The 26,931-nt window shown below is 42.1% G+C and overlaps 1 protein-coding gene across 1 annotated transcript in view; it reads left to right on the top strand.

The window, feature by feature from the left end:
• Positions 1-26,931, top strand: part of LOC140209408 (uncharacterized) — a 269,809-nt gene that overhangs the window by 192,009 nt on the left and 50,869 nt on the right. The window contains 3 exon segments of the mRNA XM_072277654.1: positions 9,933-9,952; positions 10,564-10,756; positions 10,759-10,869. Coding sequence (XP_072133755.1) covers positions 9,933-9,952; positions 10,564-10,756; positions 10,759-10,869 — 324 coding nt within the window.

Genomic DNA, 26,931 nt, shown 5'->3' on the forward strand with positions numbered 1-26,931 from the left:
GAGAGCTGTGTAGGATAAGAGACAATACAGTTCATTCCCAAGTTATGACAATCTGACTTATGGACACTCCTACAAATGAACGAGCCTTGTTAATGTTGCTGAATTCAAAACCCTACTGTGCAGTAATGTGTTAAAGTCGCAGACATTGTAGATTTTTTATATGGTTTCAGAAGCTATGGCTTCCACAGGGCCCTAATCTCAACATCAGTGAGGCTGTTTGCGATTATCTGGAGGTTCAGAGGCAAGCACAACAGCCAAAGTCTGGAGAAGAACTGTGGCAACCTGCCAGATAACTTTCTTATAAAACCACACAACAGTGCAGCTAAGAGGATTGATGCAGTTTTAAAGGCAAAGGATAGTCTCACCAAATATTGATTTAATGTTTTGTTTTTACTGTTTACTTCTCATTTCATTATTTCTGAAAGCATCTTCACTTTACAGAATATTTTGATATATGCCTACGACTTCTGCACAGTACTGTTTGCACGTGACACAAAGATTGTCGGTATTGTGGATGGTCTAGAGTCTTGTCACAAATTACAACAGGGTAAAGACAGGATGCGGCGCTGGGTGCAGAAGTGATTGATGGAGCTTAACACAGAAAAATGTGAAGTGATACACCTTGGATGATCGAACTTGAAGGCAGATTACAAGGTTAATGGCAGGATTCTGAGCAATGTGGAGGAACCGAAAGATATTGGGTTGCAAGTCCGTAGATTCCTCAAAGTTGCTGTGCAAGTTGAAAGGGTGTTAAAGAAGGTGTGTGATGTGTATGAATATGGAGGGCTATGTGCTGTGTAGGAGGGAAGGATTAGATTCATCAAGAAGTATAGATTGGCACAATATTCTGTGCCAAAAGGCCTGTACTGTGCTGTTCTATGTTCCTATAAATAACAGAACGAGTTTTCTTTCCTTCCACTTTTCAAAATTACTCTTTCACCTCAGTTTTATATGCAGTTATTGCCTTTCATTACAATAGTATGTAAGTATGGATAACATATTGAGTGATATCTGTTGTGTTTTCTGACATAAGGGTAAAATTGACTTACAGGTATCTGTAAAAACAGACCCATTCATTCCTCAGGGACGGTCTGTATGGAGGTTGGTTAAGACTGACCTGATCAGTTGATAGGTAAAGCCCTGCCCACCAGTGAGCACATCTACAAAGGAGACCTGCCACAAGAGAGCAGAATCCATCATCGAGGACCCACATCATCTAGACATGCTCTCTTCTCGCTGCTGCCGAGCAGAAGGAGGTACTGGAGCTCAGTTCCCGAACTAACAGGTTCAGGAACAGGGCAGCCACCAGGCTCCTGAACTGGGGGGATAACTTCAGTCACCTCAACACTGATATTATCACTGAACACAGCCTATGGAATCACTTTCAAAGATTCTACATCTCATCTCCTCCATATTTTATCCTTATTTATCTATTGTATTTCCATAGTTTGTCTTCCTTTGCACGTTGTTTGTACATACCTGTATGTAGTTTTTAATTGATGCTACTGTATTCGTTTGCACTACTATGAATGCCTGCAAGAAAATGAATCTCTGGGTGAATCTTATGGTGACACAAACAATCTGTATTACAGTGCAGTGAAGGTAAATACGGACATGCGAGGGGAGTTGGCCTGAATTGATTGGAAAAGAACACTGCAGGGATGGCAGTACAGTAGCAATGGGTGAAATTTCTGGAAGCAATTCAGAAGGCACAAGATATTTACATACCAAAGAGGAAGAAGTATTCTAAATGAAAGATGCACAACCATGAACAAGAGAAGTCAAAGCCAACATAAAAGCCAAAGAGAGGGCATATAATAGAGAAAAGATTAGTGGGAACTTAGAAGATGGCGAAGCTTTTAAAAATCAACAGAAGATAACTAAAAAAGTCATTAAGAAGATAAAGATGGAATACAAAAGTAGAATAGCCAACAACATTAAAGAGGACACCAAAAGTTTCTATAGATACATTAAGTGTAAAAGAGAGGCAAGAGTGGATATTGGACTGCTGGAAAATGATGCTGAAGAGATATAGTGGGTGACAAGGAAATGGAGGATGAACTGAACAAGTATTTTGCATCAGTGTTCGCTGTGAAAGACATTTGCAGTATGCTGGAAATTCAGGTGGGTCAGAGGGCAGAAGAGTGTGAAGTTGCCATTACTAAGCAGAAAGTTCTTGGGAAACTGAAAGGTCTGAAAGTAAATAAATCACCTGGACCAGATGGTATAACATGAGGTTCTGAAAGAAGCGTCTGAAGAAATTGTGGAGGCATAAGTAGTGATCTTTCAAGAATCAATTGCTTCAGGAATGGTTCTGAAGGAATGGAAAATTTCAAATGTCACCCCACTCTTCAAAAAGAGAGAGAGACAGAAGAAAGGAAATTATAGGCCAGTTAGTCTGACCTCAATGGTTGGAACGATGTTGGAGTTGATTGTTAAAGATGTGGTTTCAGAATACTTGGAGGCACATGATAAAATAATCCATAGTCAGCATGGTTTCCTTAAGGGAATATCTTGCCTGAAAAATTTGTTGGAATTCTTTGAAGAAATAACAAGCAGGATAGACAAAGTTGATGTTGTGTATGTGGATTTTCAGAAGGCCTATGACAAGGTGCCACACATGAGGCTGATTAACAAGCTATGAGCCAATGGTATTACAGGGAAGATTCTAGCATGGATAAAGCAGTGGCAGAGGACGCAAAGAGTGGGAATAAAGGGAGTCTTAATATCACAAACAAGAGATAATGTGTAGATGAGTAGCTGAGTACTCCTCAGCATTTTTCTCCAGTCCTGCAAAAGAGTTTTGGCCCGAAATGTTGACTGTGCTTTTTGCCATAGATGCTGCCTGGCCTGCTGAGTTCCTCCAGCATTTTGTGTGTGTTGATAAAGGGAGTCTTTTCTGGTTGGCTGCCAATGGTTAATGGTGTTACACAGGGGTCTGTGTTGGGACGAATTCTTTTTACCTTGTATGTCAATGATTTGGATGATGGAATTGATATCTTTGTTGCAAAGATTGCAGACGATATGAAGATAGGTGGAGGGTCAGGTAGTTTTGAGAAAGTAGAGAGGCTACAGAAGGAATTAAACAGATTAGGAGAATGGTTGAAGAACTGGCAGATGGAATACAGTGTAGGGAAGTTTATGGTCATGCACTTTGGTAGAAGAAATGAAAGTGTTGACCATTTTCTAAATGGAGAATAAATACAAAAACCTGAGACACAAAGGAACATGGGAGTCCTTGTGTGGGATTCTCTAAAGGTTAATTTGCAGCTTGAGTCTCTGGTGAGAAAGGCAAATGCAATGTTAATTTTCATTTCAAGAATACTGGAATATAAACACAAGGATGTAATGTTGAAACTTTATAAAGTGCTGGTGAGGCCTTACTTGGAGTATTGTGAGCAGGTCTGGGCACCTAATCTTAGAAAGGATGTGCTCAGCTGGAGAGGGTTCAAAGGAGGTTCACATAAATGTTTACAGGATTGATTGGCTTCTCATATAAAGAGTGTCTGTTGGCTCTGGGTCTGTATTCATTAGGATTCAAAAGAATAAGGGATGACCTAATTGAAAACTATCAAAAGGTGTAAAGCCTTGACAGAGTAGAGGTAGAGAAGATGTTTCCTATGGTGGAAGAATTAAAGACCAGTGGACTCAACCTAAGAATAAGGGGTAGGGGTGTCCTTTCAGAACATAGACAAGGAAGGATTTCTTTCAACAGAGGGTGGTTCATTTGTGGAACTCTTTGCCACAGGTAGCTGTGGAGTCCAAGCCTTTATCTGTATTTAAGACAGGGATTGATAGATTCTTGATCGATCAGGGCATGAAAAAATACTGGGAAAAGGTAGGAGATTGGGGCTGAGAGAAAATTTAGATCAACCATGATGAAATGGTGGAGCAGTCTCGATGGGCCAAGTGGCCTAATTCTGTTCCTATATCTATGGTCTTATAGAATATGACATGATATCCTTCACCTGTTATGTGAGGATGTGAAGCAATAACACCAGAGTCTGTTTGGAGCTCATGAGTTCTTCGGGTCAGGGTTACCTGATGTGTGTGGATAGCTGGAGATAATTCCAGATGCAGTGGTCCCACTTGTGAATCAGGACCTGTTATACCTGAGATAATTAATTGTGCAAGGGAAGAAACTTGCTTTCTTTATTTATGCTGCAAAACAACAAACTTCACATCTGATTCTGACTCTGAACGGGACCCTTTCCCTTTCCGAGGACATCCAAAAGCAATTCCAAAAGGATATGGTTGTAACTTGTGTATCTTTACTTACAAAACAGAATTTAGGGAAGGACCAATGGATGGCTCATGTAAACAAATTGTTCCATCCTCTTCCTGCATTGCTCCATCTCTTAACACCATAGACCAGAAGACCAGAGACACAAAGATGTTTTGTATCTCTGCACTTGCTCACATCAGCGTATTGAACCATGGTTGTTGAGAAGTTTTCCAAGAAGTGATAGGGCCATGCAGGAAGAGACCACATTTGTCTATTTGTAGCATCCATTGGTACTTCTCAATATTCTGTTTGGTAAGACAAGTAAAGAAGACAGGGGTTCTAACCACATCCGTTGCTGAGGGTGAACATTACACAGATGGCAGGAGTGGTTGATGCAATGGAGTTAGCACTCATATTATACAACGTACAACATTAAAGCAGATAACATTCATGGATAGTATGCTGCACTGTTTTCCCCTAAAACAAATGTAACAAACCCAAAGTAACAAAGGCTGTCCGTGTATCATGAATTATTTTATCATTTGTCTATTTATATACAATGTGAAATTAAGTGTTTATAAACAATTGCAAAGCCAGCAACAAAAAAATCAGGGAAATATAAATGAGCTACATTCTTGGGTCACCTCAACCCTCACATTCCAATGAAATCAAGATTGAACAATGAAACTACACACACAAAATGCTGGAGGAGCTCAGCAGGTCAGGCAGCATCTATGGATAAGAATAGATAGTCAACAATTTGGACCACTACAGTTAATTTCATGATGTACACTATGTTGGTGATATGAAACTTGATTTTGATTCTGATTCTGCATTACTTCTCCGATATGTGTGACATGTGAGAATTGTTGTACTGCCTTGTACTGAAGCTCTCCTCAGACTTCATCTGCCCCAGGGAATTGCACAGCATGAATCTGGATAGATCACACTTTGAGTAACATTGGAAGATCTAACCATCATCACAGGTATATTGGGAAACTAGCAATGGTGAAGATGAGCAAAGGTATACAGGGTCTGGTGCAAAGGAGACCATTGGGGTGAGATAGGTAAGATAGAAATGTCTTCTCCTTGGACAAGTATGACCTATACATTTACTGTGCCCTACGATTCTATGGGAAATAGAAACAACAGGGGTTGTTTATTCACACAGACCATTTCCTGTCAAAATGGTGTTGATCTGGTTTAATGAAAAATCTGTTTTTTTAAAGAAAGGGGCTTCCCTTCCTCCACCGTTTCTCAGGAGGAGGCTTTTCATTCCAGGACGAGGGAGATGCCCTCCTTTTTTAAAGAAAGGGGCTTCCCTTCCTCCACCATCAACTCTGCTCTCAAACGCATCTCCCCCATTTCACGCACATCTGCTCTCACTCCATCCTCCCGCCACCCCACTAGAAATAGGGTTCCCCTGGTCCTCACCTACCACCTCACCAGCCTCCGGGTCCAACATATTATTCTCCTTAACTTCCGCCACCTCCAACGGGATCCCACCACTAAGCACACCTTTCCCTCCCCCCCCTCTGCTTTCCACAGGGATTGCTCCCTACGCGACTCCCTTGTCTGTTCATACCCCCCATCCCTCCCCACTGATCACCCTCCTGGCACTTATCCGTGTAAGCGGAACAAGTGCTACACATGCCCTTACACTTCCTCCCTTACCACCATTCAGGGCCCCAGACAGTCCTTCCAGGTGAGGCAACACTTCACCTGTGAGTCGGCTGGGGTGATATACTGCGTCCGGTGCTCCCGATGTGGCCTTCTATATATTGGCGAGACCCGACGCAGACTGGGAGACCGCTTTGCTGAACATCCACGCTCTGTCCACCAGAGAAAGCAGGATCTCCCAGTGGCCACACATTTTAATTCCACATCCCATTCCCATTCTGACATTCTATCCACGGCCTCCTCTACTGTAAAGATGAAGCCACACTCAGGTTGGAGGAACAACACCTTATATTCCGTCTGGGTAGCCTCCAACCTGATGGCATGAACATTGACTTCTCTAACTTCCGCTAATGCCCCACCTCCCCCTCGTACCCCATCCGTTATTTATTTTTATACACACATTCTTTCTCTCCCTCTCCTTTTTCTCCCTCTGTTCCTCTGACTATACCCCTTGCCCATCCTCTGGGTTCCCCCCCCCCTTGTCTTTCTCCCCGGGCCTCCTGTCCCACGATCCTCTCATATCCCCTTTGCCAATCACCTGTCCAGCTCTTGGCTCCATCCCTCCCCCTCCTGTCTTTTCCTATCATTTTGGATCTCCCCCTCCCCCTCCCACTTTCAAATCTCTTACTAACTCTTCCTTCAGTTAGTCCTGACGGAGGATCTCGGCCTGAAATGTCGACTGTACCTCTTCCTAGAGATGCTGCCTGGCCTGCTGCGTTCACCAGCAACTTTGATGTGTGTTGCTTGATCTGGTTTAAGAACAGATCTGATGTGGATTTTACCCTTGTGAATGTGCAATTCCAATCAGTTGGTTTCCCCTCACATCTAACTGAAGCAAAGTGAAGTCCCATCAGAGGTCCTGAAATTGCACCTATAGATGGAATAGAATTCAGAAGAAGTAAGCTTTAAAAGTTGCTTCATATAGTGGAATCAGCCTTCAGAGAGGAGAGGGAATGAAGCCAAGTATGTCTGCTGAGTTTGCATGAAAAGCCCCTTCTACATCAAACCTATTTCCCATTTTACTCCTTCCTCAGCAGCAAGTTCCCAAAAACAGGTTTGATAGAATGATCACAACACACGCAAAAACCTGGAGGAACTCAGCAGGTCAGGCAGCATGTATGGAAAACAGTAAACAGTCGACCTTTCAGGCCAAGACCATTCATCAGGTCTCATGTCATGTTTTTCTTGTGTCTCTTGTTTGTTTGAATTGTCACCAAGGCAGGTCCAGAACGATGTACAGATCTTGTGGTGCAAGTCCATAACTCCCTGAGATTTGGAACAGAGGGGGATGGTAAAGTAGGTGGTAAAGAGGGCTTCTGTCATTGGATGAGCATTGAACATTCAAGAATTCATGTTGCAGAAGAGATTCATCAGATTGGTGCCTTTATTAGAGGACCAAAAGACCAAAGGCATAGGTGCAAAATTAGGCCCTCTCCACCCCATTCACCTGCCTTCTCCCACAACTTTTGACACCTTCAATAATCAAGAACCTATCAACCTCCATTTCAAATATATCCAATGACTTGGCCTGAACTGCCATCTGTGGAAGTGGATTCACAGATTCATCACCATATGCCTGAAGAAATTCCTCCTCGTCTCTGTTCTAAAGGAATGGCCTTGTACTCTGAGGCTGTGTCATCTAGTTGTAGACTCCCCTACTACAGGAAACATCCTCTCCACATTCACTCTATATAGGCCTTTCAATATTCAATGAGACTCCCTCCCCATTCTTCTAATCTCCAGTGGGAACAGACCCAGAGCCATCGAATGCTCCTGTGGGCTGGATTATGGGTGATGTAACTTTCTACTCATACTCACAAAACTCAACATGAGCTTGTTCCCTTTCCACAATTAACTTTTCACCATGAACACTTTCCCCAGTGACACACCACAGCTAACATTTTAATCAAGCAAAAAATAAAAGATCTGGAGGAATCCGGTGGAATCTGTGGAGGCAGAATAGTCAACATTTCAGATTACCATTTACCATTGCTTCAGATTAGAACATACACTTGTGTCCAATATCTCAACTCTGCTCACCATCTTGTTCAGTCTTTGAGAATTATTTAATTGTTTCTGTCTTAGTAATATAACTGAAAATGTTTCGATTGTCACATACCACAGTTGGTCACTGTGGTTTTCTGATCAAACCTCCTGCTGCCTTGTCTCTCATTTTTATTTCATTGTTATTTCTCTCTAGGTCTGATGCGTCATGGCTGATTTTCTGTGAACAAAATACTGTGGACTTCGATTCTAGTGGTTTCCTGCCCAGTGAGTGACAACTTGCGCTGGACATTTGCATAATCAGTATTGGTTTGGGGATCGTACACCATTTCCAGAACAGAGCTTGAATACTTGTAGACACGAAAGATATTGAGAACTGGAGTTCAGAGTACACTCTAGAGGAACTCAGTGGGTCAAGCAACATCTGTAAAGGGGAGGGGAAATGTCAATGGTTTGGGTCAAGGCTTTGCATCAGAGGGAGATAGGGTAATTAGGAGAGAGGGAGAGGTGTGAGACAGGGTAGAGAGCCCTGGGTTTCTGCTCAGGACTCTGGAGTGGGAAGTGAACCCACAATGTACTGACACAGGGGAGAGAGCACTGACACAGCTGACACAGTAACAGCACTGACTGCAATTCACAACAAAATTATTGGCTGTGGTGTCATGGTCAACATGCTGAATGTGACCTGGACATGGTTTTTAATGTCATGTTCAAAGATAACTTTTTTGCATTAAGTTGTTCCTTTCCCCTCAAATCTGAAAATACCTTCCTCAGTTTCAGGTGCATTGTGGGCAGAGAAATATGTAAGAGGAGTTGTGGGAAGAGTGACCACAACTGATTGCAACTATAAAGCAAAGTACCGCTTCCACACAAAGTATTGGTGCCATGGATGGACTTACCATTGTGCAACTATAGTGGAAACAAATGGGCAACATGGATGGAGTGGATGAGTGTTAGTCACAGATAACCCAGAATGGGGAATATTTTCTGTTACCATGGAGGATCTTCACTCTGGAGATACAGGATGGTATAGATATGGGATTTCAACAACAGGTCATGATCCAATATTTAATGTACATCCATAAGTATTTAATAGTAGGTTTCTTAGTGAATAATTTTTCAATGAACTAAATGTCTCATCCATGTTTCCTCTGGGAAGGGTCAGTGTATTAGATGTCCTGGGGAGTGACGATGTGCTGATCCCAGGGTTAAGCTTGTTGAATGGATAGATGTCCATCTCATGGATGTGTCTGAAGAACAGCAATCTCTTCCTCCTCCTGCTCAGCCTCAGGATAGAGTACCAGATTTTTGTCCAGACCCTGTCCATCCCTCAGTATCTCTGCATTAATATCAGTGTCAAATGTTTCCCTGTCTGTGGCAGGACACTAAACCTAGTCACAATTTCATTTTCCTCTCAAAGCCACTGAACATTTTATTAGGTACCTCCTATGCCTAATAAAGTGACCACTGTATGTTCATGGTCTTCTGCTGCTGTGACCCACTCACTTTAAGCTTCGATGTATTGTGTGTTCAGATGCTCTTCAGCACTGTCATAACGTGTGGTTATTTGAATTCTTGCCATCATTCTGTCAGCCTGAATTAGTCTGGCCATTCCTCTTTGATTTCTCTCATTAACAAGCCATTTTTCTCACAAAATTCCTGCTCACTGGACTCTTGTTTGTTTTAGGCAGCACTCTCTGCAAACTCTAGAGACTGCTGTATGTGCAAATCCCACAATATCAACAGTTTCTTGGGTACTCACGCCTCTCTGTCTGGCATCAACTATCATTCCACAATCAAAGTCACTAAGATCACACTTCCTCCCTATTCTGATTGCCTAATCAACAACCGAATCTTTTGATTATATCTGTCTGCTTATGTTGACTGTGTTGCAGCCACATGATTGACTAATTAAATATTTTAATTAATGAACAGATGAATAGGAGTACCTAATAAAGTGGCAGATCAGAGTTTAATTTTCAAATGTTCATTCAGTGTCTGAAAATTGAATTCCTCCCCACAGAACCTGTGTCTGTCACCAGTGTAATGCCCTGGTTCACATCTTTACTGCTTTGCTGTATGTATTTCATTTGGCAGCTCTATGAGAGCTGCTGTTCCGCTTTCAGCCTGTTTGGATTATTGTTGAAGATAAGGGATGATGTGGAGTGTGTGGCATCCAATTATCAGGAAGTTTTTTTGATGTGGGACAAAAGGTTGGTCTTGGGGCTTTTGTTCAAGAGGAGATGAAGAGAGAAGATGTTGGGAAGAACCGGTCGTAGCATACAATCTGGTGGGAGGCCTGTTTGTTCGAGGTGGATTGCAAGCGATGTTCGGAAGGTGGTGTGTGCTTTCACGTGACCGAGGGCTCAGTGCGTGAGTGACAGAGAAGTTCAAGATGAGCTCCAACATGTGCACATTCAACTGGTTAATTGGAATGGGCCTTTCTTTTTGTTATTCTTTCCTAACACTTCAGTAAAGATTCATAAATATAATTCCCTTAATCGTATGCAATATACTGTCTGTTACTTTGTTGATTTGTAACAGGGTAGCAAATGACACAACATCCACACAAACTGAGGTTTGGGAGGGATCAAGCATGCCTCAATGTCATGAGTTTGGCTGGACCAGAGATTGTCTTTCCTAGACTTACACAGCTGAGGAAACCAAATCGTTTACCAGCAAATGTCTCCCATCTTGGGGGCTCGGTGTCAGTGTCCTATGACTCTCTCCAGAGATCTCTTCCCATTCGGTACACTTGGTATGAACAAGCCTCATCCGAGCATCTGAACATCTCAGATACTAATGAACTGGCTTTGCACTGTCAATCCTTAGACATCCAGCCCCCACAAATCACTGCAGTGTCTCAAATAGGCTTGGAGAAAAACACAACAGAACGGTTAATGTGGCAATCTTCAACAACAGAGAGATCTGCAGATATGAGATGGAAATCAATAGCACCGGCAAGTTCTAATTTTAAGGGAGGATCATTTAAATGTTTTTTTTTGTTACTCTGTTACTGCTGCTGTTATACTTCTAGTGAGGGTAAGGAATTTCTTTGCATTTGTAGAAGCTACACATTGCAGCCTCCATGGGGTAGAAAGAAAGTGCAGTGAACGGTTAAGTCTGTCACCTCCTCCAGGAAGATGCTGAGCATCTCAAAAATTGTTGGACTTGTACATCCAGACAAGTTGAGAGCATTCCATTCATACATCTGGTTTCTGTATTGAATATGCTAGAATAAGTGTTGAGTTGTGAGACAGTGACACTGTCATAAAAATGAAAGGAAGGTCCTATAATATGGTAAAACTTAGTGAGAAGTCAGAGAATTGGGAAGCTTTTAAAAACCAACAGAAGGCTACATGAAAAGCGATAAGGAGAGAAAAGATGAAATATAAAGGGAAGCAAGCCAATAATATAAAAGACATGACCAAAATATTTTCAGACATATGAAGAGTAAAAGCGAAGCAACAGTGGATATCAGATTACTGGATAATGACGCTAGAGAGATAGTAATAATGACAGATGAGGAAATAAAGGACACACCCAATAAATATTTTGCAAAGTTTTTTCACTGAGGAAGACACAAGCAGTATGACACAAAGTAGGCATTATCAGAAGTGAGTGCATTTGTTACTGTAGAGAAGGAGCTTGGAAGTTAGATAAGTCACCAGGACCAAATAGACAAAACACCAGGAGATTTCATGATACTTGAAGGCACATGACAAAATATGGTTTCCTTATGGGCAAATATTGCTTGAAAAATCAGATGGAATTCTTTAAGGAAATTACCAGCAGAATCAACAAAGACGAGTCAGTGGATATTGTTGACTTGGATTTTTAGAAGGCCTTTGACATGGTGCCACACATGAGGCTGCTAAACAAAATAAGAAGCCTTTGTATTACTGGAAAGATTCTAGCGTGGATAGAAGATTTGCTGACTGGCAGGAGGCAAAGACTGTGAATAAAGGATGCCTTCTGTTTCCTAAGAGTGACATGTGCTGTTCTGTAGTGGTCTGTGTTAGGACCGCTTCTTTTCATATTTTATCTCAATGATTTGGATGACAGTATTGATGGCTTTGTGGCCAAGTTTGGGGACAATAAAGTCAAACTCGAAGTCAAAATTTGCATAGTTTCTTGGCCATTGATCCTGTTCACAGTTACTGTTCTATAGGTTTGCTAAGTATACTGGTAGAAAAAGAATCTCATGGTAGGATGTGGTGACATGTACGTACTCGATAATAATTATTTACTTTGACTTTGTCTTTGAATGATAGATAGATAGATAGTTGCCTGAATGACTATCGACCTGTGGCTCTGACATCAATTGCTATGAAGTGCTTCGAGAGATTGGTTATGGCATACATCAACCACAGCCTACCAGTCAACCTCGACACCTTGCAATCCGCCTACCGGAGCAACAGGTCAACGGCAGATGCCATCTCTCTGGCCCTACATTCCTCCTTAGAACACCTGGAGAATAAAGACGCATACATAAGGCTCCTTTTCATTGACTACAGCTCTGCCTTTAATACCATCATAAATGTTAATGTCTGTAATGGCCATGGAATTGTGTATTTTCCAGAATCCAAGCAAAGGCAACAATGAAACCCAGGTACAGACATGAAGTATAAATTATCTGAATGCTTCAGAATATTTAACAATTGGATTACATTGGAGCTTACAGGTCATTCATCCCCACTAGTCCAGTCCAGTATTAATATTGGACACAAACTTCCGAACACTCCTCTCATTGAATCCCATCAGCATATCCTTCCAGTTATTTGTCCCTTTCTCTCATGCTTATCCAGCTTTTCCTTAAGCCTATCCATAATATTTTATGTGACTATTCTTCAAAGTGGCAAAGAATGTGAAGACAAAAAGTCATCGTGGCTATCCCTCGAGGTCGAGGATGATGGTCTTCATTCTGTTGATCTACTTATGGGCTCTCAAGTGGCTTATGAGTCCAATCTTGGCTTTGAAAGTTCTTCCGCATTCAGGGCAGGTAGTTCCAGATGGCAGATCGGGCTTTGGTTGTTGCTGCCTCTCTTTCCGTTTTCTTCTCTTTTCTTCTAATTCTGCACATCTGTTGGCTTCGAAAGTTGCTGTTCCTTCTCGGATGATGGCTTGCCAAAGTTTCCTGTCCTTGGCATTGGTTTCCCAATTGTTGATGTCAATGTTACATTTCTTCATGTTGGCTTTTAAGACGTCTTTGAACCTCTTCTGTTGTCCGCCTCTTTTACTTTTGCCTTCTTTAAGCTGGGAGCAGAAGATTTGTTTCGGCAGACGTTCGTCTTTCATCTGAACAACATAACCGCTCCATCTTAGTTGGTTCTTGATGACGTAGGCTTCAATGCTTGTGCTTTTGCTTCATTTAGCACACTGATGTTGGTTCTTCTATCTTCCCAGCTGATATTTAAGATGTTTCGAAAACAACATTGATGGAACTTTTCAAGTGCCTTCAGATGTCGTCGGTATGTTGTCCAGGTTTCTGATGCATACAGGAGCGTTGGGATTACCACTACTTTGTACAGTAACATTTTGGTGTCTGCTCGGATGTCACGATCATGAAAGACTCTTGTTCGGAGATGTCCAAAAGCTGTTCCGCCGCACTTAATACGATGTTGGATCTCGTCATTAGGGTCGACATTGGAGGAGAGGTGACTTCCAAGGTACGGAAAGTGGTCCACGGTTTCCAGGGTTGTTTCGCCAAATTGAATTGATGGTTCTATCCGATTTCTCTCAATTGGTGACGGTTGATAGATGATCTGAATCTTCTTGGAATTGATGGTAAGTTCAGGTTTCATGTATGCACGCACAGTTGAAGGCAGTCAGAATCTGTTGTAGGTGGTTTTCTGAAAGAGCTGCAACACTGTTGTCATCTGCGTATTAGAACTCAATGAGGGAACTCGTAGATGTCTTTGTTTTGGACTTGAGATAGGCAAGATTGAAAAGTCTGCCATCTGTTCTGTAGACGATTTCGATTCCTGGGGGTAGGTTGCCCTTGATAATGTGGATGATTGTCGCAATGAAGATGGTGAACAAAGTTGGGGCAATCACGCATCCCTGTTTTACTCCTGATCTAACTTGAAAAGACTCACAGTTACTGTTGCTGACCATGACTGTGGCAAGCATGCCATCATGGAGGAGTCTCAGGATTCAAATGTACTTTTCAGGGCATCCAAAGGTGGATAGGACATCCCATAGGAGTTCCCTTGATACCAAGTCAAAGGCTTTGGTGAGGTCATTGAATGCCAAGTACAAAGGTTGAAGTTGTTCATGACATTTTTCTTATAGTTGTCGCATTGTGAAGATCATGTCGATTGCTCCATGTGGTGGTCTAAAACCGGCTTGTGTCTCCGGAAGGATCTTCTCAGCTAAAGGCTTGAGCCAGTTGTTCATGATGCGGGTGAGGACCTGTCCTGCTGTTGCTAACAGGGAAATTCCACGACAGTTTCTGCATTTGGATCGATCGCCTTTCCTTTTGTAGATGGTAACAATTACTGAGACTCTAAAGTCTGCTGGTACATATTCATTTATCCAGATCTTGATGAGAAGTTAATGCAGTTGATAATGAAGTGGGTTACCTCCAATTTTGTAGACCTTGGCTGGTATTCCATCGAGTCCAGCGACCTTGTTGATTTTCAAGGTTTTGATGGCTTCCTTGACTTCTTCAAGTGTTGCTTTTTGCTTAGGGAGTCGACAACGGGCTGTTTTGGAATGTTGTTAATCACATTCCTGTCAAATGAGACGGTTTGATTTAGAAGATCTTCAAAGTTCTCCCTCCATCTAAAATTGATGTCAGCATTGCTCTTCAGGATGGTTGAACCAGCTTTGATTTTGAGAGGGGCTTGACCGTGAGTGGATGGGCCAAAAATAGCTTTAGTTGCGTTGAAAAAGCCTCGCTTGTCGTTGACGTCTGCTAGTTGTTGGATTTCCTGAGCTTTCTTCCTCCACCATTGGTTTTTCAGGTTTCAGGTGCTCTTCTGGACTGCAGCCTTGCATTCCTGATAGTGTTTCCTTTTGGTAGCCAATTGTTGGTCATTTTGTAAGGTAATGAAAGCTTTTCTCTTTTTGTCGATGAGTTGTTGGAGTAGTTTGTCATTATCATCGAACCAATCCTGATGTTTTTTCGTCTTGAACCCAATTGTTTCTTTGCAGGAGGTGATGATAGCGTTCTTCAATTGATTCCAGTGTTCTTCTACAGATGGTGGGATTTGTTGAGGCAGTTGTTACTGAAGATTTTGTTGGAACTTCTGTACATGGCTGATGTCTTGAAGGATGTCAATATTAAATTTCTTAAGTGTTCTGATTTTGGTGTTTCCTTTTGGGCTGAATCTACATTCCCATGATGGACGAGATGAGTCGAGGGTCTGTCCAGCACTCGTCAGCACCAGTAACAGCTCTTGTATTCAGTACATCTTATTGGTCCCGAGATCGTACGATGATGTAGTCAATGAGGTGCTAGTGTTTGGGGCGTGGATGCTGCCAGGAGACTTTGTGCCTGTTTTTCTGGTGAAATAGGGTGTTTGTAATCACCAGGTTGTTTTCAGCACATTTGGTGAGGACGAGTGTTCCATTGGCGTTGACCTTGCCAACTCCTTCCTTGCTTATTATCCAGTCCAGAGCCTATGATCGTTCCCGACTCTGGCATTGCAGTCTCCCAAGAGAATGATCTTGTTTTTGTTGGGAACAGAGGAAAGGACGTGGTCAAGTTGGACGTAGAAGTTCATCTTTACTTCATCTTCAGCGTCCAGAGTTGGAGTATAGGTGCTGATGATGGTGGCGTGTTGGTTCTCGACAAATTGGATCCGCAGAGTCATGAGACGTTCGTTGATTCCCAGTGGTTGCTGTGTCAGCTTCTGAAGTAGGCTGTTTCAGATGGCAAAACCTACTCCATGGATCCTCGGTTGTTCAGGATCAAGCCCTTTCTAGAAAAAGGTGTACTGACCTTGCTCTTCCTTCAGTTGTCCTTCTCCAGCTCTGTGGGTCTCACTCAGAGCAACAATGTCAAAGTTGAATTCTTGGAGTTCCCGGGCAACAAAGGCAGTTCTCCTCTCTGGTTGGTCTGAGTCTGGGTTATCCATCAGAGTTCATATATTCCAGGTTCCAAATTTCATAGTTTCACTTCTTGATGTTTTTCGACCACATGATGGTGATCCCTCTGAACGCGGCTTTCCAGACAGGATGGGGTGAAGCAGACTATTTTTAGGGCACCTTTTCTAGCCCTTTCCCAGTTCAGGGTGAGCAGAGTGGATCCTAAATAGGGCTGCTCAGATGTGAATACTGCTGCTGAACAACTTTCCTGCTTCTGCCCAAAAGTTGAGCGACTGAATGAACTATTCACCGCTTTCGTGCTGGTTCTTGACTAGGAGCCTCCAGCCATCACAGTGCCTGCTCCTGTCGCCCTCCCTTGATCACCGAAAGACTTGAAGAAGTGGCCCACAGAGTGAAGATGCCTGTGTGTGTATTTGTTTAACGTGTACTTAATGTTGCACTCCAAGAAGCACACGATACTTCACAAATCAACCAACTGATACCAATGGCATGGAAACCACAACGATTGGAGCTGATGGGTTTGTTGCAGCCTTCATCCGCCTTCACAGCTGTTGAGACTGAAGTAACTTCGTCCGCCTGTTCCACCGTTGAGGTCTTGGTTGGATTGTTCTTTGTCAGGGACCTCACCCTCGACCTTACTGCCATGGGTGACCCTACCAGGAGCATAGCTCCAGATAGCATTGCTCTCGGGATCACAGGACCACACAAGCCTCTCCACCGTGACAAGGTGACAATCCATGGAGAAGGACAAAAAGATGGCACATCTGAAACATTTATTACTTCTATAATTAATATAAGGCAAGGTGCTTCGATAGGAATAAACTAACATACAGAGAGGCTTTGAGGAAAGAGAAGCAGAATAAATGGTGTAAAGACAGTAAGGTAGAAGGGCTGAAATGTGTGTATCTCAATGCAAGAAGCATCAGGAACAAAGGTGATGAACTGAGAGCTTGGATACATACATGCAATTATGATGTAGTGGCCATTACAGAGACTTGGCTAGCACCAGGGCAGGAATGGATTCTCAATATTCCTGGATTTCAGTGCTTTAAAAGGGATAGAGAGGGCGGAAAAAGGGAAGGAGGGGTGACATTACTGGTCAGAGATACTATTACAGCTACAGAAAGGGTGGGTAATGTAGCAGGATCCTCTTTTGAGTCAATATGGGTGGAAGTCAGGAACAGGAAGGGAGCAGTTACTCTATTGGGGGTATTCTATAGGCCCCTGGTAGCAGCAGAGATACAGCGGAGCAGATTGGGAGGCAGATTTTAGAAAGGTGCAAAAATAACAGGGTTGTTATCATGGGTGATTTTAACTTCCCTAATATTGATTGGCACCTCATTAGTTCCAAGGGTTTAGATGGGGCAGAGTTTGTTAAGTGTGTCCAGGACTGATTCCTGTCACAGTATGTGGACAGGCCAACCAGGGGGAATGCCTACTAGATTTAGTACTAGGTAATGAACCGGGTCAGGTCACAGATCTCTCAGTGGGTGAGCATCTGGGGGACAGTGACCACCGCTCCCTGGCCTTTAGCATTATCATGGAAAAGGATAGAATCAGAAAGGACAGGAAAATGTTTAATTGGGGAAAGGCAAGTTATGAGGCTAGAAGGCTAGAACTTGCAGGTGTGAATTGGGATGATGTTTTTGAAGGGAAATGCACTATGGACATGTGGTTGATGTCTAGAGATCTCTTGCAGGATGTTAGGGATAAATTTGTCCCAGTGAGGAAGTCAAAGAATGGTAGGGTGAAGAAACCATGGGTGACAAGTGAGGTGGAAAATCTAGTCAGGTGGAAGAAGGCAGCAAACATGAGGTTTAGGAAGCAAGGATCAGATGGGTCTATTGACGTATATAGGGAAGCAAGAAAGGAGCTTAAGAAGGGGCTGAGAAGAGCAATAAGGGGGCATGAGAAGGCTTTTGCGAGTAGGGTAAAGGAAACCCCAAGGCATTCTTCAATTATGTGAAGAAAAAAAGGATGACAGGAGTGAAGGTAGGACCGGTTAGAGATAAAGGTGGGAAAATGTGCCTGGAGGCTGTGGAAGTGAGCGGGTCCTCAATGAATACTTCTCTTTGATATTCACCAATGAGAGGGAACTTGACGACGGTGAGGACAATATGAGTGAGGTCGATGTTCTGGAGTATGTTGATGTTAAGGGAGAGGAGGTATTGGAGTTGTTAAGATAGATTAGGACAGATAAGTCCCCGGGGCCTGATGGAATATTCCCCAGGCTGCTCCACGAGGCGAGAGAAGAGATTGCTGAGCCTCTGGCTAGGATCTTTATGTCCTCGTTGTCCACAGGAATGGTACCGGAGGATTGGAGCGAGGCGAATGTTGTCTCCTTGTTCAAAAAAGGTAGTAGGGATAGTCCGGGTAATTATAAACCAGTGAGCCTTACGTCTGTGGTGGGAAAGCTGTTGGAAAAGATTCTTAGAGATAGGATCTATAGGCATTTAGAGAATCACGGTCTGATCAGGGACAGTCAGCATGGCTTTGTGAAGGTCAGATCATGTCTAACAAGCCTGATAGAGTTCTTTGAGGAGGTAACCAGGCATATAGATGAAGGTAGTGCAGTGGATATGATCTATATGGATTTTAGTAAGGCATTTGACAAGGTTCCACACAGTAGGCTTATTCAGAAAGTTAGAAGGCATGGGATCCAGGGAAGTCTGGCCAGGTGGATTCAGAATTGGCTTGCCTGCAGAAGGCAGAGGGTGGTGGTGGAGGGAGTACATTCAGATTGGAGGATTGTGACTAGCGGTGTCCCACAAGGATCTGTTCTGGAACCTCTACTTTTCGTGATTTTTATTAACGACCTGGATGTGGGGGTAGAAAAGTGGGTTGGCAAGTTTGCAGACGACACAAAGGTTGGTGGTGTTGTAGATAGTATAGAGGATTGTCGAAGATTGCAGAGAGACATTGATAGGATGCAGGAGTGGGCTGAGAAGTGGCAGAAGGAGTTCAACCCGGAGAAGTGTGAGGCGGTACACTTTGGAAGGACAAACTCCAAGGCAGAGTACAAAGTAAATGGCAGGATACTTGGTAGTGTGGAGGAGCAGAGGGATCTCAGGGTACAAGTCCACAGATCCCTGAAAGTTACCTCACAGGTGGATAGGGTAGTTAAGAAAGCTTATGGGGTGTTAGCTTTCATAAGTCGAGGGATAGAGTTTAAGAGTCGCGATGTAATGATGCAGCTCTATAAAACTCTGGTTAGGCCACACTTGGAGTACTTTGTCCAGTTCTGGTCACCTCACTATAGGAAGGATGTGGAAGCATTGGAAAGGGTACAAAGGAGATTTACCAGGATGCTGCCTGGTTTGGAGTGTATGCATTATGATCAAAGATTAAGGGAGCTAGGGCTTTACTCTTTGGAGAGAAGGAGGATGAGAGGAGACATGATAGAGGTATACAAGATATTGAGAGGAATAGATAGAGTGGATAGCCAGTGTCTCTTCCCCAGGGCACCACTGCTGAATACAAGAGGACATGGCTTTAAGGCAAGGGGTGGGAAGTTCAAGGGGGATATTAGAGGAAGGTTTTTTACTCAGAGAGTGGTTGGTGCGTGGAATGCACTGCCTGAGTCAGTGGTGGAGGCAGATGCATTGGTGAAGTTTAAGAGACTACTAGACAGGTATATGGAGGAATTTAAGGTGGGGGCTTATATGGGAGGCAGGGTTTGAGGGTCGGCACAACATTGTGGGCCGAAGGGCCTGTACTGTGCTGTACTATTCTATGTTCTATGTAACTAGTTAATAGGCTTCATCACTAAAACAATTACCTCATGTAAGTAATGACCTAAAATTTAGCCAATGAAAAGTGAGAAAGCTGATAAATTATCAGTTTAACTGCTATACCACTTTTTGCCAGTAAGTGGGGATAAACCAGCATGTACTGTGAAAAGTACATGAGTTTGTTAAAAAGTACAAACCTTATAAAAAGTATTATTTTAAAAAGGCAGTGGTTTCCAATACATCTGACCTCTCTCATTAACAAGGCATTTGCACGCACAGAACTGCCGCTCACTATATGCTTTTTGTTAATTGCTTATGTCACATTTTTTCTCAATTCCAGTCTTTCGTCTGAACAACTGAACCTCTTGACCAGATCTGCATGCTTTTATACACTGATTTGCTGCCACATGCTTGGCTGATTAGGTATTCGAATTAACAAGCAGATGTACAGGTGTAGCTAATAAAGTGGTGACTGAGTGTAACTCTTCTGCCTTAATCTAGCCACATAATTACTTTGTCAAGCTGATTCTGAGATGCTTCTTCCACACACCCAGCTTTCCAGTTCTCCTTCATCAGCAAGTATAACCAAATGGCAGTAAGGGTCTAAGTCCAAATCATCTCTGTGTTATTGCCTGTTACACCGCTGGCGTTTGGGGCTGCAAAGAAGATTCTCCATTTCTGCTGGTGTTCAGGGCTCCCTTCATCATGTCATCAGTGTCCTTTCAGTTTTCACTATTGTTAATCATGCAAGTCGTGGGTTGAAGCTCAACAATAGCATCACACTCGGATGTAAAATGATTCCTTATTGCTGTTACCACAACAGTTTTATTTTACCTATCAGGGTTGTTAGTCCTGGGCTGAACTCCTGAACCTGGAGGACCAATGGACCACTCTTAATCTGGCCTCTAACCTTTGAACTGTGTGGCAAGGGTGTCCCTACCAAAAGCCAAATCATAATGCCTTGAATCCAGCTAAATTAACTCTTTGGGTCATTGAGGCACACAAACCTTCAAACCACGACAAAGTTGTGATCCTCTTAGAGACTAGATCACATCTTCGAATGTCAAAATGCTCTTGCCTCTTACTCTGACTTCTACAATATCCACTCTGACACCCCACTCCCACCACCCGCTCCTCAATCATAATATCCTTCAGGTATTTAAATACTAACAGAGTGATTATCATGTTCCGAGTATATAGAGCTTTACTAAGACTGCATCTGGACCATTTTGTATGGCTCTGTTTTTTTCCACATAAGGAAGGATATATTTACAATGGACTGAGTTACAGCAAAGTTTTCCCAGAAAGATTCTTGGGACTTTGAGTTTTTATATATTAAGAAAGATTGCTGTATGAGGCTGACTGAAAATCTACTCTCTCAACTTCAGAGGCAATTTAAGCGAAACAAAGAATATAGAACATAGATCATATCAGGGTATAACACAGGGAAAGGCCCTTTGGCTCACCCTGTCTGTACTGACCATTATTCCAATCTAACTAATCCCATCTGCCTGCACATATTCCTACCTGTCCATGTGTCTGGTTAAATATCTTTTCAATGTTGCTATTGTATCTGCTTCCGCCACGTCCCTTGGTAGACTATTCCAGGCATCATTTATTGCCCCTACATAAAAAAATGACTGCCACATCTCTTTCAAGGATTTCTCCTGGTCACTACAAATGCATGTCTCTTAATATTTTATACTTTTACACAGGGAACTAAGACTATCTCCCCTGTCAATGTCTTTCATAATTTTACACTCTTCTAATAGGTTGCCCCTCAGGCGCTGACACTCCAACTTTGCCCAAGCTCTCCATGTAGCATGCAACTCATTGATATCTATTACAAGCAACAGAGGTCCGAACACTGAACCTTGCAGAGCTCCACTGCTTACAGGCCTCGAGTCAGATAATCACCCCTCCACCACTGACCTCAGTTGCTTATCAACATGCCAACTTAGTTTCTAACTGACAAACTCACTCTGGATCTGGTGTGACTTAACTTTGTGGACCAGCATCATATGAGGGACCATGTCAAATGCTTTACAAAAGACCATGTCTAAAGCATCCACTGCACTCCACTCATTAATCATTTTCTTCACTGCCGTGTATTATTCTGGAGTAATGAAATTATATAGATAATTGATATTAATTAAACATGGAAACCAAGCTTCCTGAAATACAATGTAATCCACTGATAGTCTAAGGGTTTTGAAACTAGTCACTGAGAGTGGGACGTTCTGATTTTATAACAACACACACAAAATGCTAGAGGAACTCAGCAGATCAGGCAGCAGCCATGGAAATGAATGAACAGTCAGTGTTTGGGACCGAGACCCTTCATCTGGAGTGGAAAGGAAAGGGGAAGACGTCAGAATAAAAAGTGGAGCTGGGGGGAACGGAAAGAGGATAGCTTAAAGGTGACAGGTGAAAGCAGGTGGTTTGGAAAGTTAAAGGACAGGAGAAGAAGGAATCTGATAGGACAGAATCAGAATCAAGTTTATTATCACCGGCATGTGATGTAAAATTTGTTAACTTAGCAGCAGCAGTTCAATGCAATACATAATCTAGCAGAGTGAAAAAATAATAAATAAGATAAAAATAATAATGATAATAATAAATAAACAAGTAAATCAATTACATATATTGAATAGATTTTAAAAATGTGCAAAAACAGAAATACTGTATATTAAAAAAAAGTGAGGTAGTGTCCAAAGAGTCCACTATAGGAGAAAGGGGGAGGAGCTGTGGGAGGTAATCAGCAGATGAGAAGAGATAAGAGGCCAGAGTGGGGAATAGAAGAAGAGGGGAGGGGGAGGGATTTTTTTTAACTGGAAGGCGATACCAATATTCATGCCATCAGGTTGGAGGCTAACCAGACAGAATATAAGGTATTTCTCCTCCACCCTGAGGGTGGCCTCATCTGATTCTATACCATTCCAGGGTGAGACAATACATGAATGGTGATGTTAACTTGTACTTAATGAAGCCTTCAGGATAAGATCAGGGGAGCCATTAAGTGGCCATCTCCTGTATTAACGCAGTGTTCAAATTGTATACCTGCCGTTGTATAGTCAGGGGTCATTGCTCAACTCTGCAATAAAAGATTTAGATTTTGGGTGCCTGGTATTTATGCTCAGAAGCTCTTTGACCAGCCGCTAATCTATCAAAATTCAGATGTGCTGTTCATTTGGGATGTTCTCCCATTGTAAATATGCAATTCTGCAAATGTTGCCTGCCTATTTTCAAAAATTAAAGTTAAAGGTTAGATAACAATAGCTATTAAAATGCAGTGAATCAGTGATTGTTGTCTTTTTGTTCACAAAGTATAAAACATCACTGTACTGTTCTGTGAGGAGAGAGCAGAAATAGATTCTCTAGATCCACTGTGTTGAATAAAGTTCTTCTGTATCTCACACTTTCGGTTTCCATATGGCTCAGTTCAGCACTCACAACAATCTCGTAGAGTTACAGAGCAATACAGCATGGATTGTCCATGCTGATCATAGTGCCCACTATGGTCCGAGCTGGTCTGAGTTCAGGAAGGGGAAATCGAGTGAACACACACCAGTCCACAACAAGGGATCAGCAGTGGAAAGACTGAGTAGTTTCAAGTTCCTCAGTGCCAACATTTCTGAAGATCTACCCTGGGCCCAACACATTGATGCAATTACAAAGGAAGCACGACAGCGGCTATACTTCATTAGAAATTCGAGGAGGCTTGGTCTGTCATCAATGACACTCAGATTTCTGCAGATGTACAGCGGAGACCATTCTAGCGAGTTGCACCACTGTCTGGTACGGAAGGATACACTGCTGTGGACATGAAAAAATAACTGCAGCAAGTTGTAAACTCAACCAGCTCCATCATGGCCACTGATTCTTCCCAGCATTGAGGACACCTTCAAAAGTCGATGCCTCAGAAAGGCAGCATCCTTCATTGAAGTCCCCCATTACCCAGGACATGAACTCTGCTCATTGTTACCATCACGGAGGAGGTACAGAAGCTGAAAACAAACACCCAGTGTTTCAGAAAAAAGATTCAACCCCTCCACCAGCAGATTTCTGATTGGACAGTGAACCCATGATCACTACCTCATTACTTTTCCCTCTCTTTTTACATTCCCTATTTAATTTATATATACACATATATTAATTTACATTTTTATTATTGTTTTTATTGTTATCAATGTACCTCTGATGCAAAGCAAATTTCACGACATAGGGCAGTGATATTAAACCTGATTCTGATTCTGATATCCTGCATTCAGCCCACATCTGTGAGCTCTGCCCCTCCATGTACCTATCCAAGTGTTTTTTAAATGGTGCTTTTGTACCTGCCTCAATCACTTCCTCTGGAAGACTCCACCGCTCAAACCTCTGCTGCCCTGCAGCTATACTCACTCATGGGTAAGGCTTGCGGAGTATCCGGAGCTGGGGTCCCTATTCCAGTCCTACGTTGATTCCAATGTTGATTAGCAACTCCTGTGACAACTCTGTTGTTCCTTTGGAATCATCAGTTGTGTAGAAAGTGGGAGCCTGCTATATGAGCGACAGCTTGCTCTCCATATTGTACTAGCTTGTTAATCATGTAGGCAGCTGGGATGCAACATCCATGGTTGATCTCGACCAATGGAGGGCCTCTTATTATGTTTAAAAAATTTCTCAGCTCAACTGGTAAAACCCGAAGTACAGCCAAAGACAAGGACACTCACTTCTCAATTGCCCAGAGCTCTCAGACTAGTCTTCTGGTGTTTACTATTGTGACTTTCTGGAGATTTACATAAATATTGCTGTGTGGGCCTAATTGTTTAATACTATTGTGTTGCAACTTTGGGAGACACCAGTTGCAGATATTACTGCTGGGGCAATGAATATCCCATTCCTGTTCCTTAATCTTTCAATTTCCTCTATTAATTCAATACATTTCTGTTTTTTTTCACTTATTTATTTCTGTATGATGTGGGTGCTTGGGATGGCTATATCTGTTAAGTAAGTTGTTCTTGCTTGTTTATACTGTAATATTACATTGGGTGGTTATTGTGAATGGTCCCATCTGTAATAATGGATTGGTTGTAATATAATTTGTTGAACTTTGACTCCAAAACTGGATAGGGCTCATAGTTATCAGAAGGTATGGTGGCTTTTATGAGTTTGTATTTTAAAGAAAGATTTTGGTGAATGATATTTGCCACTTGATTGTGCCCATGCACATCATCAGATTGAGTTAAACTGCTGCGGAGGCATTATTATTATTTTTATTTTTTTTCTTAACTCATTTCTCAATTGCTCAGGACTTTTAGATTATTCTACTGGTGTTTAGTATTGTGGCTTTCTGAAAATTTGTATAGACATTTCTGAGTAGCCCTAATTATTTAATGCTATTGTGTAGTGCTTTTGGGATGATACCAATGTAGATATTACCCTGTTCATGTCCAAGGTCTTTCAATTTTCTCTTTTAATTCAGCATATTTCTAGTGTTTTTCACTTACTGATTTCTGTAAGTTGTGTGTGTTTGGAATGGCTATATCTATGAAGTTTTTTCTTGCTAGTTTATCCTGTATTATTATATTGAGATAGTTATTACGGATTCTCCAATCTGTAGTAACAAATCAGTCAAAATATAACTTGTTGGATTCTGACTCTGAAAGTGGATCAGGCCTGTATCTATGTTAAGGTAATGAATTCCACCAATTCACCACCCTCTGGCTAAAGAAATTGCTCCTCTTCTCTGAATGGACTTCCCTTTATTCTGAGGCTGTAACCTCTGGTCCTTGACAATCATTGTAGGAAGCATCCTCCCCTCATCCACTGTATCCATATCTTTCAATATTGAATAGGTTCAAATAGATCCCACCTCATTCTTCTAATCTCTAGCAAGTAAAGGCCCAGAAACCATCAAAGAGTTCCTCATACCCTAACCCTTTCATTACCGGAATCATTCTAGTGAACTTTCCCTTTACAACACTAGCACATATTTTCTTCGAAAAGGAGCCCACAACTGTTCACAATACTAATGCAGTCTGAAAAAATACCTTATAAAGCCTCAGTAAGTCAATCTGCTTCTGGGAGAAGAGAAACCAGACGAACAGAAGTGCTAAGCTTAGAAGTTCCCTCAGATGAATCATTACAGTACAAGATGAAAAAATACCCATCATGATTATTAAGACATGTTCAGTATTATTTCTGAATTGAATAAATCACAATTAAGAGAGTCAGTAACACAAGGGAATACATTTAAGATTGCTATCAAATGACAGAGTTTGGAAAGGTTATTGATGCAAAATGGTTAAAAAGATGTAGACTGGCTGATTTGAACAAGGGTCAGGGAATAAGGTTTGTCAGCCTTTGTTTATGTGAGCTTTTACATAAATTCTATTGTATTTCTTTATTCTCCCTGTGAATGTCAACAAGAAAATGAATTTCAAGGTTGTAACTGGTAAGATTTCCCTTTGAGAATTGGAGATAATTTTCCATTGCGAGGCAAGTTTGAGCCCATCAGCCTGACTGGGGGCACCGTAGTGCAGCACAGAACTCCCCTCAAAGCCGCAGAGCAGCTGCCCCGATGGGCCATTCAGTATCATAGTTTTTGAACAGTCTCTCAGTACCCATGCTGAACGACAAGAAAGTTAATTAAAACAGAAACAAGAGAGAATCTGCAGATGCTGGAAATCCAAGTAACACACACACAATGCTGGAAGAGTTCTGGCCTGAAACATTGACTGTAGTTCTTTCTGTAGATGAGTTCCTTCAGCATTTTGTGTGCATTGTTTGCTAGCAAGAAACTTAACACCTGAGAATGTTTTTGGTTGCTGAAAAACACACAAGCTTAAATATTAGCTCATTTCAATCAAATAAAAACCTTTAATATGAACTATTTCATGCTGTTTCTCAAAATAAATAATTGATTAATCTCAGCAGGTCAGGCATAATCTGCAGAATGAGAAATGGTTAACATTCTGCGCTGCAGACTGTTTAACAGAATTTTGTTCCCTGGATCTGGCGTACCTTGTGCTACTGTGCAGACCTTTTTGGCTTTCTAGGGAATTTGCAGCTGTTTTATTATCACAGATGTGTATATTCTGCCGCAGTCTGATACTGACCTGGCTCTCAAGGAACTGTAAAAGACCATCAGCACCCTGAAGAACTGTTCACCCAGAGGCTGCCTTTACCATCGCCAGGGAGTTTTATAGAGCGTCACTTACTAAATTTTCTCTGAAGTTTTGTCAACACATC

Source organism: Mobula birostris, chromosome 14, assembly GCF_030028105.1.
Source record: "Mobula birostris isolate sMobBir1 chromosome 14, sMobBir1.hap1, whole genome shotgun sequence".
NCBI classification, from domain to species: Eukaryota; Metazoa; Chordata; class Chondrichthyes; order Myliobatiformes; family Myliobatidae; genus Mobula; species Mobula birostris.